Genomic DNA, 17,900 nt, shown 5'->3' on the forward strand with positions numbered 1-17,900 from the left:
TAGTATTTAGGCGCTTGGTGACCGGTATGGATTTAGTGACAGAATTGGACTTGGAAATGCACAGTAGCGTGTGTGTGTGAAGTTATTCTGAATGACCCTATGTGCACCTTGAATATTATATACCCTTTTAGGGATAGATTTCAAATAGCTCTGATATAGCAGAAACCACTAAATTATGAAATTGCTAAATTGGGAATTGTATTTCAACCCAGAACAAAAAATGTGCTTTGACGGACACTAAATAACTTTCCCAGCCACAACAGGACAGCGGTAACGAGAGATTTAGCGGGATATAAATTTGAGGCCTAGTATTTAGGCGCTGGGTGACAGGTATGGGTTTAGTGACAGAATTAGATTTGGAAATGCACAGTAGCGGGTGTGTGAAGTTATTCTGAATGACCCTATGTGCACCTTCAATATGATCTACCCTTTTAGGGATAGATTTCAAATAGCTCTGATACAGCAGAAACCACTAAATTTTTAAATTGCTAAATTGGGAATTGTATTTCAACCCAGAACAAAAAATGTGCTTTGACGGACACTAAATAACTTTCCCAGCCACAACAGGACAGCAGTAACGAGAGATTTAGCGGGATATAAATTTGAGGCCTAGTATTTAGGCGCTGGGTGACCGGTATGGATTTAGTGACAGAATTAGACTGGGATATGGCCAAAAAATAACCACACTATTGCTGGTTAAATGCACTTGGTGATGGGCGCAGCTTGCCCCTGATGTAGTATATGGCCAAAAAATGAACAGACTATTGCTGGTTAAATGCACTTGGTGTCACAGCTTGACCAACCACACTACTGAGGGTTAAATGCACTTGGTGACGGGCGCAGCTTGCCCCTGATGTAGTATATGGCCAAAAAATGAACAGACTATTGCTGGTTAAATGCACTTGGTGACGGGCGCAGCTTGCCCCTGATTTAGTATATGGCCAAAAAATGAACAGACTATTGCTGGTTAAATGCACTTGGTGTGATAGCTTGACCAACCACACTACTGAGGGTTAAATGCACTTGGTGACGGGCGCAGCTTGCCCCTGATGTAGTATATGGCCAAAAAATAAACAGACTATTGCTGGTTAAATGCACTTGGTGTGACAGCTTCACCCTGATGTAGGCTTTAGCCAAAAAACAAACGCACCATTGAGGGTTAAATGCACTTGGTGACAGGCGCAGCTTGCCCCTGATGTAGTATATGGCCAAAAAATAAACAGACTATTGCTGGTTAAATGCACTTGGTGTGACAGCTTCACCCTGATGTAGGCTTTAGCCAAAAAACAACCACACCATTGAGGGTTAAATGCACTTGGTCGCAGCTTGTGCTGGCGCACCACAAGACACAAAATGGCCGCCGATCACCCCAGAAAAATGTGACTGACAAACGGTCTGGGCAGCCTAAAAACAGTGAGCAATTGAGGATCAGCAGCTCAATGATCCACAGCTGCAGATCGATCAGTTAATCAAGTCCTTTGGAGGAGTTAATCTGCCTAATCTCGCCCTACTGTCGCAGCCGCAACCTCTCCCTACGCTAATCAGAGCAGAGTGACGGGCGGCGCTATGTGACTCCAGCTTAAATAGAGGCTGGGTCACATGGTGCTCTGGCCAATCACAGCCATGCCAATAGTAGGCATGGCTGTGATGGCCTCTTGGGGCAAGTAGTATGACGCTTGTTGATTGGCTGCTTTGCAGCCTTTCAAAAAGCGCCAAGAAAGCGTCACAAAAGCGCCAAGAAAGCGACGAACACCGAACCCGAACCCGGACTTTTACGAAAATGTCCGGGTTCGGGTCCGTGTCACGGACACCCCAAAATTCGGTACGAACCCGAACTATACAGTTCGAGTTCGCTCATCCCTAATAATGACCACTGCGCTCCACCCTCACCCCTGGCCCTGCCTACTTGCCTCATGAATCCTGATGACAGGGGACAAATGGACGACAGTCGCTTACTTAGGATATGTGCAGGGAAGACAGACAAGTAGAGTTGAGCGAACACCTGGATGTTCGAGTTCGAGAAGTTCGGCCGAACTTCACGAAAATGTTCGGGTTCGGGATCTGAACTCGACCCGAACTTCGCCCCGAACCCGAACCCCATTGAAGTCAATGGGGACCCAAACTTTTCGGCACTAAAAAGGCTGTAAAATAGCCCAGGAAAGGGCTAGAGGGCTGCAAAAGGCAGCAAAATGTAGGTAAATCCCCTGCAAACAAATGTGGATAGGGAAATGAATTTAAAAAAAATTAAAAAAATTAACCAATATCAATTGGAGAGGTCCCATAGCAGAGAATCAGGCTTCATGTCATAGCAGAGAATCAGGCTTCATGTCACCCAACACTGGAACAGGCCACTGTCAGATATTTTTAGGCCCCGTCACCCAGACAGAGGAGAGAGGTCCCATAGCAGAGAATCAGGCTTCATGTCATAGCAGAGAATCAGGCTTCATGTCACCCAACACTGGAACAGGCCACTGTCAGATATTTTTAGGCCCCGTCACCCAGACAGAGGAGAGAGGTCCCATAGCAGAGAATCAGGCTTCATGTCATAGCAGAGAATCAGGCTTCATGTCACCCACCACTGGAACAGGCCACTGTCAGATATTTTTAGGCCCCGGCACCCAGACAGAGGAGAGAGGTCCCATAGCAGAGAATCAGGCTTCATGTCATAGCAGAGAATCAGGCTTTATGTCACCCACCACTGGAACAGGCCACTGTCAGATATTTTTAGGCCCCAGCACCCAGACAGAGGAGAGAGGTCCCATAGCAGAGAATCAGGCTTCATGTCATAGCAGAGAATCAGGCTTCATGTCACCCAACACTGGAACAGGCCACTGTCGGATATTTTTAGGCCCCGACACCCAGACAGAGGAGAGAGGTCCCATAGCAGAGAATCAGGCATCATGTCACCCACCACTGGAACAGGCCACTGTCAGATATTTTTAGGCCCCGGCACCCAGACAGAGGAGAGAGGTGCCATAGCAGAGAATCACGCTTCATGTCATAGCAGAGAATCAGGCTTCATGTCACCCACCACTGGAACAGGCCACTGTCAGATATTTTTAGGCCCCGGCACCCAGACAGAGGAGAGAGGTTCCATAGCAGAAAATCAGGCTTCATGTCACTCACCACTGGAACAGGCCACTGTCAGATATTTTTAGGCCCCGGCACCCGGACAGAGGAGAGGTTCATTCAACTTTGGGTTGCACCGCAATATAATGGTAAAATGAAAAAAAAAAAAGAGGATTGAATGAGGAAGTGCCCTGGAGTACAAGAATATATTGTTAAGGGGAGGTAGTTATAAATGTCTAATCTGCACAAGGGATGGACAGGTCCTGTGGGATCCATGCCTGGTTCATTTTTATGAACGTCAGCTTGTCCACATTGGCTGTAGACAGGCGGCTGCGTTTGTCTGTAATGACGCCCCCTGCCGTGCTGTATACACGTTCAGACAAAACGCTGGCCACCGGGCAGGCCAGCACCTCCAAGACATAAAAGGCTAGCTCTGGCCACGTGGACAATTTGGAGACCCAGAAGTTGAATGGGGCCAAACCATCAGTCAGTACGTGGAGGGGTGTGCACAAGTACTGTTCCACCATCTTAGTGAAATGTTGCCTCCTGCTAACACGTTCCGTATCAGGTGGTGGTGCAGTTAGCTGTGGCGTGTTGACAAAACTTTTCCACATCTCTGCCATGCTAACCCTGCCCTTAGAGGAGTTGGTCGTGACACAGCTGCGTTGGCGACCTCTTGCTCCTCCTCTGCCTTCGCCTTGGGCTTCCACTTGCTCCCCTGTGACATTTTTGTATGCTCTCAGTAGCGCGTCTACCAATGTGCGCTTGTACTCGCGCATCTTCCTATCACGCTCCAGTGCAGGAAGTAAGGTGGGCACATTGTCTTTGTACCGGGGATCCAGCAGGGTGGCAACCTAGTAGTCCGCACACGTTAAAATGTGGGAAAATCTGCTGTCGTTGCGCAGGCACTGCAGCATGTAGTCGCTCATGTGTGCCAGGCTGCCCAGAGGTAAGGACAAGCTGTCCTCTGTGGGAGGCGTATCGTCATCATCCTGCGTTTCACCCCAGCCACGCACCAGTGATGGGCCCGAGCTGCGTTGGGCACCACCCCGCTGTGAACATGCTTCATCCTCATCCTCATCCTCCTCCACCTCCTCCTCATCCTCGTCCTCCTCGTCCTCCAGTAGTGGGCCCTGTCTGGCCACATTTGTACCTGGCCTCTGCTGTTGCAAAAAACCTCCCTCTGAGTCACTTCGAAGAGACTGGCCTGAAAGTGCTAAAAATGATACCTCTTCCTCCTCCTCCTCTGGGCCACCTCCTCTTCCATCATCGCCCTAAGTGTTTTCTCAAGGAGACATAGAAGTGGTATTGTAATGCTGATAACGGCGCCATTGCCACTGGCCATGTTGGTGGAGTACTCAAAACAGCGCAACAGGGCACACAGGTCTCGCATGGAGGCCCAGTCATTGGTGGTGAAGTGCTGCTGTTCCGCAGTGCGACTGACCTGTGCGTGCTGCAGCTGAAACTCCACTATGGCCTGCTGCTGCTCGCACAGTCTGTCCAGCATGTGCAAGGTGGGCACGTCGCATATGAGGCTGTGAGCGGAAAGGCCGAAGTTATGCTGTAGCGCAGACAGGCAAGCAGCGGCAGGATGTGAACGCCGGAAGCGCGCACAGACGGCCCGCACTTTATGCAGCAGCTCTGACATGTCGGGGTAGTTGTGAATGAACTTCTGCACCACCAAATTCAGCACATGCGCCAGGCAAGGGATGTGCATCAAACCGGCTAGTCCCAGAGCTGCGACGAGATTTCGCCCATTATCGCACACCACCAGGACGAACTTGAGGCTCACCGGCAGCAACTACTCGTCGGTCGTTGTTCAATACCCCGCCACAACTCCTGCGTGGTGTGGGGCCTGTCCCCCAAACATATGAGTTTCAGAATGGCCTGCTGACGTTTACCCCGGGCTGTGCTGAAGTTGGTGGTGAAGGTGTGTGGCTGACTGGAAGAAGAGGAGGAGTAAGCATAGTAGGAGGAGGAGGCTACAGGAGGCAAAGAATGTTGCCCTGCGATCTTTGGTGGCGGAAGGACGTGCGCCAAACAGCTCTCCGCCTGGGGCCCAGCCGCCACTACATTTACCCAGTGTGCAGTTAGGGAGATATAGCGTCCCTGGCCGTGCTTACTGGTCCACGTATCTGTGGTTAGGTGGACCTTGCCACAGATGGTGTTGCACAGTGCACACTTGATTTTATCGAATACTTGGTTGTGCAGGGAAGGCACGGCTCTCTTGGAGAAGTAGTGGCGGCTAGGAACAACATACTGTGGGACAGCAAGCGACATGGGCTGTTTGAAGCTGTCTGTGTCCACCAGCCTGAATGACAGCATTTCATAGGCCAGTAGTTTAGAAATGCTGGCATTCAGGGCCAGGGATCGAGGGTGGCTAGGTGGGAATTTTTGCTTTCTCTCAAATGTTTGTGAGATGGAGAGCTGAACGCTGCCGTGTGACATGGTGGAAATGCTTGGTGACGGAGGTGGTGGTGTTGGTGGTACATCCTCTGTTTGCTGGGCGGCAGGTGCCAGCGTTCCTCCAGAGGCGGAGGAAGAGGCCGAGGCGGCAGCAGCAGAAGAGGTAGCAGGGGGAGCCTGAGTGAGTTCCTTGTTTTTAAGGTGTTTACTCCACTGCAGTTCATGCTTTGCATGCAGATGCCTGGTCATGCAAGTTGTGCTAAGGTTCAGAACGTTAATGCCTCGCTTCAGGCTCTGATGGCAGAGCGTGCAAACCACTCGGGTCTTGTCGTCAGCACATTGTTTGAAGAACTGCCACGCCAGGGAACTCCTTAAAGCTGCCTTTGGGGTGCTCGGTCCCAGGTGGCGGTGGCCAGTAGCAGGCGAACTCTCTTGGCGGCGGGTGTTCTGCTTTTGCCCCCTGCTCCCTCTTTTGCTACGCTGTTGGCTCGGTCTCACCACTGCCTCTTCCTCTGAACTCTGAAAGTCAGTGGCACGACCTTCATTCCATGTGGGGTCTAGGACCTCATCGTCCCCTGCATCGTCTTCCACCCAGTCTTCCTCCCTGACCTCCTGTTCAGTCTGCACACTGCAGAAAGACGCAGCAGTTGGCACCTGTTTCGTCATCAGAGACATGCTGAGGTGGTATTCCCATGTCCTCATCATCAGGAAACATAAGTGACTGTGCATCAGTGCATTCTATGTCTTCCACCGCTGGGAAGGGCTAGGTGGATGCCCTTGGGAAACCCTGCCAGCAGAGTCTTCAAACAGCATAAGAGACTGCTGCATAACTTGAGGCTCAGACAGTTTCCCTGATATGCATGGGGGTGATGTGACAGACTGATGGGCTTGGTTTTCAGGCGCCATCTGTGCGCTTTCTTCAGAAGACTGGGTGGGAGATAATGTGAACGTGCTGGATCCACTGTCGGCCACCCAATTGACTTATGCCTTTACCTGCTTAGGCCTTACCATCCTTAGAATGGCATTGAGCCCCACCAAATATCGCTGTAAATTCTGGCGGCTACTGGGACCTGAGGTAGTTGGTTCACTAGGACATGTGGCTGTGGCAGAACGGCCACGTCCTCTCCCAGTACCAGAGGGTCCACTAACACCACCACGACCATGTCCGCGTCCGCGTCCCTTACTAGATGTTTTCCTCATTGTTACCGTTCACCACAATAAGAAAAAAAATATTTGTCCCAATGTATTGAATTCAAATTTAGGCCTTTTATTTTTTTATAGGCACCTAACACTATCTGGCTATCTATTTAGGTACCGTATTACACTAATACAGGCACAGCAGTAACCACAGATTTAGCTAAATATCAATTGTAGGCCTAGTATTTAGGCCCTGGATGACAGGTATCCCTTTTACGGACAGAATTAGACTTGGAAATGCACGGTGGCGTGTGAAGTTATTGAGGATGACCCTATCAGCACCTTCAATGTAATATACCCTTTTATGGATAGATTTAAACTTGGCCTGCTACAGCAGAAACCACTGATTTATGGAATTGCTAATTTGGCAATTGAATTTCAAACCAGAACAAAATATATCCTTTGCCAGACAGCAGCCAGTATTACAAATGGCTAGCCACAGCTGAAACACCAGATTTAGGGTACTGCTATTTTGGCAATTGTATTTCACCCCTCAATAAAATAGCAAGCACAGTCAAGCCCCTGATGTAGGATATAGCAAAAAAGCAACAACACACTATTGATGGTTAAATGGACTTGGTGGCAGCTTGTGCTGGCGCACCACAAGACACAAAATGGCCGCTGATCACCCCAGAAAAAAGTAACAGAAAAACGGTCTGGCCAGCCTAAAAACAATGAGCAATTAACTAGAAGAAGTTGAATGATACACAGCTGTAGATCGATCACTTCATTAATAGTGTTGAGCGCGAATATTCGAATTGCGAATATTTTTCTCGAATATCGTGATTTCGAGATTTCGCGAATATTTAGAATATAGTGCTATATATTCGCGAAATCGAATATTCGTTTTTTTTTGTTTTTTTTTTTAATGCTCCATTCAGTGCCCGTTGCCGTGCTCATGGAGCGTCCCCATCACCATGGGGACGCTCCATATACTAGAATGTACTGTCGGATTAGAGAATTACGTTGAAATCACCATGCGATTATTTCGTGTTATATTAATCGCATCGCAATTTCAGCTTCGCACTGGTATAATCCATATATGTGTATTTTACGAAATTTCGTACTATTGCTCTAACTTCGTCTTTTAGAATATTACGAATATTCTAAAAGACGAAGTTAGAGCAATATTACGAAATTTCGTAAAATACACATATATATTGTAATTTAGCTAATATAGTGCTATAATCATTTTTTTTTTCTTAAATTTTTTTTCCCTCTTCTGAACTTAAGCTTTGTAAAATATGTACACTGTTAAAAAAAGTTAATATAGCAGTATATTAGCTAAATTACAATATATATGTGTATTTTACGAAATTTCGTAATATTGCTCTAACTTCGTCTTTTAGAATATTCGTAATATTCTAAAAGACGAAGTTAGAGCAATAGTACGAAATTTCGTAAAATACACATATATGGAATATAGCAGTGCGAAGCTGAAATTGCGATGCGATTAATATAACACAAAATAATCGCATGGTGATTTCTACTTAGTACTGCTATAGTCCATCATTTGAAATCGCCATGCGATGAATATAACTCGAAGTATAGTACTGCTATATTCCATATTCGCCGAATATGGACTATAGCAGTACTAAGTTGAAATCACCATGCGATTATTTCGTGTTATATTAATCGCATCGCAATTTCAGCTTTGCACTGCTATATTCCATATATTTGTATTTTACGAAATTTCTTACTATTGCTCTAACTTCGTCTTTTAGAATATTACGAATATTCTAAAAGACGAAGTTAGAGCAATATTCCGAAATTTCGTAAAATACACATATATATTGTAATTTAGCTAATATACTGCTATATTAACTTTTTTTAACAGTGTACATATTTTACAAAGCTTAAGTTCAGAAGAGGGAAAAAAAATGAAAGAAAAAAAAAATGATTATAGCAGTATATTAGCTAAATTACAATATATATGTGTATTTTACGAAATTTCGTAATATTGCTCTAACTTCGTCTTTTAGAATATTCGTAATATTCTAAATGACGAAGTTAGAGCAATAGTACGAAATTTCGTAAAATACCATTGCCTTATACTATTATACTAGAAAAATCGCAACACGCGATTAAAATATTCGCATATGCGAAAAATTTAAATAATTACGAATATTCGATTTCGACGAATATAACACGAATATTCACTCGAATATTCGCGATATATCGCAAAATCGAATATGGCACCTCTCGCTCATCACTATTCATTAAGTGTTTTTGATGAGTAAATCCCTGCCTAATCTCGCCCAAACAGCAGCAGCTGCATCCTCTCCCTACACTGATCAGAGAAGAGTGACATGCTGCGCTACGTGACTCCAGCTTAAATAGAGGCTGGGTCGCATGCTGCACTGGCCAATCACAGCCATGCCAATAGTAGGCATGGCTGTGATGGCCTCTTGGGGCAAGTAGCATGACGCTTGTTGATTGGCTGCTTTGGCAAATGTTTGTCCCTCTAGGAGATTCAGGCAGTTTTCTGGGAGTAATAAAGAAACAAAAATGAAAAAATATTTTTTTAAAAATGTTCCATCTGTTACTATTGGCAGGGTTGAGGCGGAAATTGAAGGTTTTCCGTTTGCTTGTAGTTCCCGTTTTGTCCTGCATGCCAGGGTGGCGCTAGAGAGCAAGAACATTTTTTGCGAGATTTTTGTATATAGTGGAGCAGCTGTCAATCTCATTGATAATCATTTTGCGATAACTCATGGTTTCCAGGTGTGCACTTTGGAAAGGATATTCCTGTTTTTGCTATTGATTCCGCTCCACTTTCTCAGAAATCATTAAAGGGCATAGTTCACAATATTCGTTTAATTGTGAGTGATGCTCATGTTGAGGATGTGTCATGTTTCGTCCTTAGCGGATTACCTACTCCTCTTGTGTTGGGGCTACCCTGGCTCACTAAACATAACCCCACCATTGATTGGCAAGCGAGGCAAATAAATGGTTAGAGTGACTTTTGCAGAGAGAATTGCCTCACGACATCTGTTTCTGAGGTTTCTACTAAGACTGTACCACCTTTTCTCTCTGAATTTTCGGATGTCTTCTCTGAGAGTGGAGTCCAGGATTTGCCCCCACACAGGGAGTACGATTGCCCTATTAATCTCATCCCAGGCGCCAAGCTGCCCAAATCTCGTTTATACAATCTTTCCCAACCTGAAAGGGTCGCTATGTGTGCTTATATCTCGGAGAGTCTGAGAAAAGGACACATACGACCCTCGAAGTCACCTGTTGCCGCTGGTTTTTTCTTTGTTAAGAAAAAAGATGGTTCTTTAAGACCTTGTCTGGATTTCAGGGAGCTGAACAGTATCACTATTCGTGACCCTTATCCGCTTCCTCTGATCCCGGACCTGTTTAACCAGATTGTTGGGGCTAAAGTCTTTTCCAAATTAGATCTAAGAGGGGCATACAACCTGGTCAGGGTCAGAGAAGGAGACGAATGGAAGACGGCCTTCAATACCCCTGAGGGCCATTTTGAGAATTTGGTTATGCCTTTTGGTTTGATGAATGCCCCAGCCGTTTTTCAGCATTTCGTGAACAGCATTTTTTATCATTTAATGGGAAAATTTGTATTAGTGTATTTGGATGACAGTTAGATTTTTTCTCCTGATTTCAAAACTCATAAGGAACACTTACGTCAGGTCTTGCTCATCCTGCGGGAGAATAAATTATACGCGAAACTTGAAAAATGTGAGTTTGCGGTTCCAGAAATTCAATTTCTGGGGTTTCTTCTCTCCTCTTCTGGTTTTCGCATGGACCCCGAGAAGGTCCGCGCTGTGCTTGAGTGGGAGCTTCCTGAGAATCAGAAGGCGCTGATGCGTTTTTTGGGCTTTGCCAATTATTACAGGAAGTTTATTTTGAATTATTCCTCTATTGTTAAACCACTCACTGATATGACCAGAAAGGGGGTAGATTTTTCTTCCTGGTCGTTAGAGGCGCGTAAGGCCTTTTCTAATATCAAGGAGAGTTTTGCTTCCGCTCCCATCTTGGTACAACCTGATATTTCTCTACCCTTCATAGTTGAGGTTGATGCTTCTGAGGTGGGTGTGGGTGCGGTCTTGTCTCAGGGTTCCTCTCCTGCCAAATGGCGACCGTGTGCCTTTTTTTCGAAGAAACTCTCCTCTGCAGAGAGAAATTACGATGTGGGAGATAGGGAATTGTTGGCCATTAAGTTGGCTTTTGAGGAATGGCGCCATTGGCTAGAGGGAGCCAGACACCCTATTACCGTGTTTACCGACCATAAAAATCTGGCCTACTTGGAGTCAGCCAAGCGTCTGAACCCGAGACAGGCCAGATGGTCTTTGTTCTTTTCAAGGTTAAATTTTGTTGTCACGTTCCGCCCTGGGGTTAAGAATGTGAAGGCATTTTGAAGACCCGGGTCCCATTTTGTCTGACGTTGTGGTGGTCTCTGCTCTTTTTCCTGAATTGGAGGCAGAGGTGCAGGCAGCCCAGTCAGAGGCTCCTGATCTTTGTCCTCCTCTGGGAGGTTGTTTGTGCCTCTCGCTTTAAGACACAAGATTTTTAAGGAACACCACGATACGGTCCTTGCTGGGCACCCGGGGGCAAGAGCCACAGTGGATCTCATCGCTCGGAGATTCTGGTGGCCTGCGCTTCGTAAGTCGGTTGAGGGTTTTGTGGCAGCCTGCGAGACTTGCGCTCGTGCCAAAGTCCCTCATTCACGGCCATCAGGTCCTCTCCTTTCCTTACCCATTCCTTCCCGTCCTTGGACACATCTTTCCATGGACTTCATAACGGACCTGCCTCATTCCTCGGGGAAGACTGTGATTCTGGTGGTGGTGGACCGTTTTAGCAAAATGGTGCATTTCATCCCTTTTACTGGTTTGCCCAATGCTAAGACGCTGGCGCAGGCATTTATTGATCACATTGTCAAATTGCATGGTATTCCCTTAGACATAGTCTCTGATAGGGGCACGCAGTTTGTTTCCAGATTCTGGAAGGCTTTCTGTTCTCGCTTGGGGGTTCGGTTGTCATTCTTTTCTGCTTTCCACCCACAGTCGAATGGCCAGACAGAGCGCGTCAATCAGAATCTGGAGACATATCTGCGCTGTTTTGTGGCGGAGAATCAAGAGGATTGGTGTTCTTTTTTGTCCCTTGCTGAGTTTGCTTTAAATAACCGTCGTCAGGGGTCCTCTGATAAGTCACCATTTTTTGGTGCATATGGGTTTCATCCACAGTTTGGGACTTTCTCGGGAGAGGGGTCTTCTGGTTTACCTGATGAGGACAGATTCTCCTCGTCTTTGTCATCTATTTGGCAAAAGATTCAGGATAATCTAAAGAGCATGAGTGAGAGATATAAGCGTGTGGCAGATAAGAGACGTGTGCCTGGTCCGGACCTGAATGTTGGTGATCTGGTGTGGTTGTCTACCAAGAATATCAAATTGAAGGTTCCCTCCTGGAAGTTGGGTCCTAGGTTTATTGGGCCTTACAAAATCCTGTCTGTCATCAATCCTGTTGCCTACCGTCTTGATCATCCTCAGACTTGGAAGATCCATAATGTTTTCATAAGTCCTTATTGAAACCTTATGTTCAACCCATTGTACCCTCGCCTTTGCCTCCTCCTCCGATTATGGTTGATGGGAATCTTGAATTTCAGGTCTCTAGGATTGTGGATTCTCGTCTTGTCCGCGGTTCTCTCCAGTACCTCGTTCATTGGGAGGGTTATGGTCCTGAGGAGAGGATGTGGGTCCCAGTGACGGACATTAAGGCCACTCGTCTCATCAGGGCTTTCCATAGGTCCCATCCTGAGAAGGTGGGCTCTGAGTGTCCGGAGTCCACTCGTAGAGGGAGGGGTACTGTCACAACCAGACAGCTGAGAAGCTCTGACAGAAGCCTTTCAGAACCTCCTCCTTGAGTTTTCTTTGTTTTAGTCTTCAGTTCCTCATCTCGTTAGCCTCTCTCAGCTGTCATGTAGTTGGACTGATTGCATACCTTTAAATTCCTCCCCATAATGCATTAGTGTGCGGCTTATACAACTTCCTGGAGTGTGTGTGCATGCTGATCCCATTTTCCAGTCTTCTACAAGATAAGTGCTGTACATTTATTTGTGATTTTCTGTTTGCTGGATCCCAGGTGACCCTGACTCCCTCCGTGTCTAGTGTAGGGAGCCGGTGGTCGTATCCCCTCACTATTGTAGGGTGTTCAGTCGGTATATAGTCGAGGTACGAGGATATGTGATCATCCACCATTGGGATTTTCGCATAGGCTGAGCAGTCAGGGAGAGTGCCAGGTCTTATGCAGGGGTCTCCCTTTTGTTCCTTAGTTTTGGATCCAGTGAGTCATATATTCATTTTGCATTGTCTTGTTTCCTGCACACCTTCCGTGACACATACCTCTTATATTTATTGATGTGTCCTCTGATGTAGACGTTCTCTTTATCTTCTCCATTCAGACCAGACCACCATAATGATTTCTTTTAGCCATGTCTTGTCTATGCAGAGTTTGAAAACTACTTTTCCATCTTCCTCCCCAACTTCTGAATACCCCATCCTGCCACCTTTAATACTGTTCCCACTGTGCTTCCCAATACGATACTGCAGAAACAGATAATCCCCCTGAAAATACTATTGCCACACAGATAGTTCCCCTTCAATAATTACTGGCACATAGTGCCCTAAAAAATAACTGTGCCCAGCAAATAGTGTCTCTGAAACCTTTAGTGCCTTAAACATAGTATCCTCTAACAATAATTGTGTAAAGCTGATACTGTGCCAGGATGCCCCCCAATGTAACAGTCCTCCCAAAAGTCCCATCAATAATAATAATTCTCTGCCAGAGTGCACTATGTGGTAACAGTGCACCCAATAGTAATAATGTCCCTCATTTTGCCAACAGAATAATGCTCTCATAGTGCCCCCAGTAGTAATAATTCCCCTTATAATGTGTGCCTATACAAATAGTACCCCCTTATAATGTGTGCCAGTACAAGAAATGTATGATGTGTATAATGTTTACCCATAAAATAATCCCCCTTGCAATGTGTGCCTCCCTTATAATGTGCGGCAGCACAAAAATACCCTTTTATGTGTCCCAATACAAAAAATACTCCCTTATGATGTGTTCAAGTACAAAAAAAACCCTTTTAGTTCCCCATGTACAACAGATTTCCCCATAGTGGCCACCTTAGACTGTGTGCCAGTACAAAAATCCTCCCTTATAATGTGTGCCAGTACAAAAATGTACTCTTACAATTTGCACTAAGCTGAAAAATTGCCCCCATATGTGCCAGTATGAATATTCCCTTATAACATGTGTCAAAACAAAAAAAGACCTAATTTTAGTGCCCCCAGTACAATGAATGTCCCCATAGTGGCCCCGTTATAATGTGCGCCAGTAAAAAAATGCTCCTTTTTATAGCCGCAGTGTCCCCATAGTGCTTTCTCCAGTTACAAAATAATGACCCCCCACCCTATTATGGCCCAACACTATGCTGCCAAATAAAAATAATAAACTCAAATACTTACCTCCATTCTTCTGTCAGTGATGCAGTTCAAAACACATACCTCTTGTAGTCTGCTCTGAGCTATATGCAGCCTGGCTCAGGCAGCGTGATAATGATGAAACAGGCCTCTGATAGACTACAGAAACTAGGACTAAAGCCTATTAGAGGAAACGGTGGGCCAGGGAGACATCGTTCCCGTGCCCTGTCGCGGCATTCAGCTGTATTGCTGTCCTGAAAACAGCGAGGCAGTTAAATATGTAGAGATGAGCGTTTCCACAATGGAAGTGCTCATTGCCCATGGCACTTCTACTGTTTACCTCTTGCCCCTACCTGGTGCTGCCTGAGGCAATCACCTCACCTCATTAGCGGTGCACCTCTGCTTATCGCCCTGAACAGACACATACAGATGTAGCAGTGCTAGCAATCACTGTTTTTGCATAGCGTTTCTAACGAATTGCGACTTCTCTTTCACTCCGAACGAAACAACTGTAACAGCAATATACAACAAGGCCCGTAGATGACAGTCAGTGGCGTAGCTAGAAATGACTGGGCCCCACAGCAAATTTTTGAATGGGGCCCCCTCCCCCAGTAATTTTTTTGCAACCCCTTCCTTTCATGCCACCCCATTCCTGTGGCTAGTAAAGATCATTCTCTCAGACCAGGCCCAGCAGCTGTTCCATCCGTTTTCTACACTGACTATATTGTCACTGTATATAATTTCATTGTGTAATACTGTTGAGGGGGCCCTGACCAAATCTTTTAGTCCTTATCCTCCTGGATGGGCCCCTTCTGGGTCAGGGCCCCAAAGCAGCCGCTTCCCCTGCTTGCCCTATAGTTACGCCCCTGATGACAGTGTTACCCTAAAGTACGTAATGAAGCTTAACAATCTCTGTACTGTACTCATTCATGGTGTGTGACCATGAATGAGTACTGTATTCATAGTGTGTGACCCTGCCTCTTACTCTTGGAAGAAAGAAGAAAAAATAGAAGAAAACTGGAGAAGAAAGAAAGCTTAAATGAAGATGAAATCATAAACCAGGGCTCTTATTATGGCCACTTAACTATTCAAGAAAGATCCTCTCATAATACGCTATACAGTAAAATTAAATTTTTATTTTTGTCTTCAGAGAGCGAGCCTGGAGCTGGTGCGCTGAGCAGCAACTCATAGTTGCCGCTCAGCGCTCCATGTAAATCATTGCCCCCTTCTACATCACCACTACAGCCCTGCCCTGAGCAGCTAGAGCAGTGATGGAAGAAAGGGGATGAAATGGTTAATATCTACCCTGTAAACAAAAATACAAGACCAAAAAAAAAATTAATTTTACTGTATAGGGTATTATGAGAGGCACTTTAATGAATAGCTAAACGGCCCTGATAAGAGACATTGTTTATGATTTTGTCTTCATTTAAGCTTTATTTCTTCTCCAGTTTTCAATTTTTCAATTTTCAATTTTTTCTTCTTTCTTCCACCAGTTGGGTTATTTGTGATCTCCTTCCTTTGTGTTTGGTGATGCAGGAGACATACTGTAATTTGAACTTTTTCCATAAAGCTTTCTAATAACTTCATGGTATTATCATACATTTGATAAATAAAAAAATTATGATTGAAATTATTAAAAAATAATCAAAGCTTAGGCTATAATATGGTGTGGTATATTTAATTGATATAGTATATTAATATTTCATAATTATACTGTAGTAGACAGTACTAAAATACATATAAACTGTAGCTCTTGAATGAACCCAATTCATGTTCTTTGTAGTACAGTTGTACACTCTTACTATGGTAAAGTAGGACAGTACAACTTTTTATTAATACAAATGGTGATATACTGTATATCTATATATCTATATATAGCCAAATAAGTAATAGTATATCAATCTATCTACATATACACTATATATTGTGATATTTTACAAAAGGGGCAAGCAGATTAGGAGTGGGGAAGATGTGGACGGATGTGTGGAGAAAGGTTGCTGAGGAGGATCGGGCATAGTGCAGTGTACAGTACAAGCAGGGATACCCAGAGGAGCCATGCTATAAAGACACGGAAAGCAGGGACAAATACTACCATATGATACTGCAGTTTCATGCGCCATCTGCTGTTTACCCAAATTGCACCCTGAATTTTCAGAAGAGCAGTTATCTACTGTCAGATATTGAAATAGTGGAATGTCAATTAAGTACCTCCAACAAAAATCGAGATGTATGTTCAAAGTTGGAAATTAGTCATGATTTAACGCTCAGAGCTCATAAATAAAGACCAGGTTTCAAAAAATAGTCTGGTCACTTTGTCTTTATCAGCAATGGTGTGTGGCCAATACATTTTAAACAAAAACATTAAATTGGAGTGGACTAAACACCATTCTTAATAAGTCAGCCACAAGTATTTTAGATATCTAAAAACTTACCAAGAATGAGAAATGGAGCTTTTGCAACAGTAATGACAAAGGGCACTCCACATAGCAACATTAGGCCAAAACTAGACAGAACTGCCAATCCAGATGAAATGACTCCAAACCCAGCCACCCAAGTTTTGTTCCTCACAGAATCAAACCTGCAAGTAAATGTAATCAGAAATGTAAATATTTAAATGGTGAAAACAAACAACTAAGCTGTGTGCTATTAAGGCTGCCCATACATGGTCAGATGTTGATCAGGTTTTCAGAAGATGCAGTTTTGAAGCTAAAACCAAGTGTGGATCACAAAGGGAGAGAAAACCTAAAGGTCAGATTCTACTTCTCATCTGAAAAAACTGATTATCTATGGGCAGCCTTAAGTATTAAAGGAGTTTATAAAGCATTAAAGTGTTTTTCCAAGTGTCTTTTATTAATGACCTAATCTCTGGATAGGTCATTATTATCTGACCATTGGGGTCCGACACCCGGCACCTCGCTGGTCAATTCTTTGAGAAGGCATCGGTGCTCACAGTAGCACCGTGACCTCACCAAGCACAGTTCCGTACATTGCATAGCGGCTGTGCTTGGTATCACAGCACAGCCCTTTTCACCTCAGTGGGGCTGAGCGACGCCTAGGCCATGTGAACGATGAACATGACATTACACGGCCTAGGAAAAGCTGGCGAAGGCCGCAGTGCTACTGTGAGTGCTGCTGCCTCAAACACCTGGTTGGTGGGAGTCCCAGGTGTTGGATCCCCACCAATTAGATACTGATTATACGTATCCGCTTGGAAAACACCTTTAAATACATAATTGTATCCATGTGATTAGAGATGAGCAAATCAAGTCTATAGAATACAACTTCGACTTGAGTTTTTAAAAACATTTGTACTCCATAGAATTGTTATAATTTTTGCTTGGAACAGATTTATAACTGACTTCAAAATGATTGTTACTCTTTTAACTTTGAAGGGGCCGCTACACCCCTTAGAGGCTTGGGTGATTTTCCACTTTTGCATTTTTTTTTTTCTCCTTTCCTTCCCAGAGCCAAAACTTTTTTTTATTTTTCTGTTCACATGGCCGTATGAGGGCGCAGATTCTGTCACATGCCATGTTGCGGCAGAATCTGTGACTTCTTCCGTGTTCAAGCCAAGGTCTAAAAAAGGGTGTGTGATGTGGGCGGGAAAGGGGATGGGCCAAACATGCCTGTCTTATTCATAATCTTCTATGTTTGCTTTAGGAAGCTTTTTAAGAAGTTGTCCTACATGTAGAATCAGCAGCGGATATGCCAAAGTTATGTAGAGGCTGGCGCCACTACATAACTTTGGTGATCCACCCCCTGTGCAAGGGCCTTTTAAGACCGCCA

General features: G+C 44.8%; 1 protein-coding gene across 4 annotated transcripts in view; it reads right to left on the reverse strand.

Annotated features, from left to right (window-relative positions):
* The window catches only part of PTCHD3 (patched domain containing 3), an 85,726-nt gene that overhangs the window by 21,460 nt on the left and 46,366 nt on the right, over window positions 1-17,900 (reverse strand). For all 4 annotated transcript variants that reach the window (XM_044294366.1, XM_044294363.1, XM_044294362.1 and 1 more), the window contains exon 4: window positions 16,547-16,692. In XM_044294366.1, coding sequence (XP_044150301.1) covers window positions 16,547-16,692 — 146 coding nt within the window. The remainder of the gene's footprint in view (window positions 1-16,546; window positions 16,693-17,900) is intronic.

Source organism: Bufo gargarizans, chromosome 5 (assembly GCF_014858855.1).
Source record: "Bufo gargarizans isolate SCDJY-AF-19 chromosome 5, ASM1485885v1, whole genome shotgun sequence".
Taxonomy (NCBI): Eukaryota; Metazoa; Chordata; class Amphibia; order Anura; family Bufonidae; genus Bufo; species Bufo gargarizans.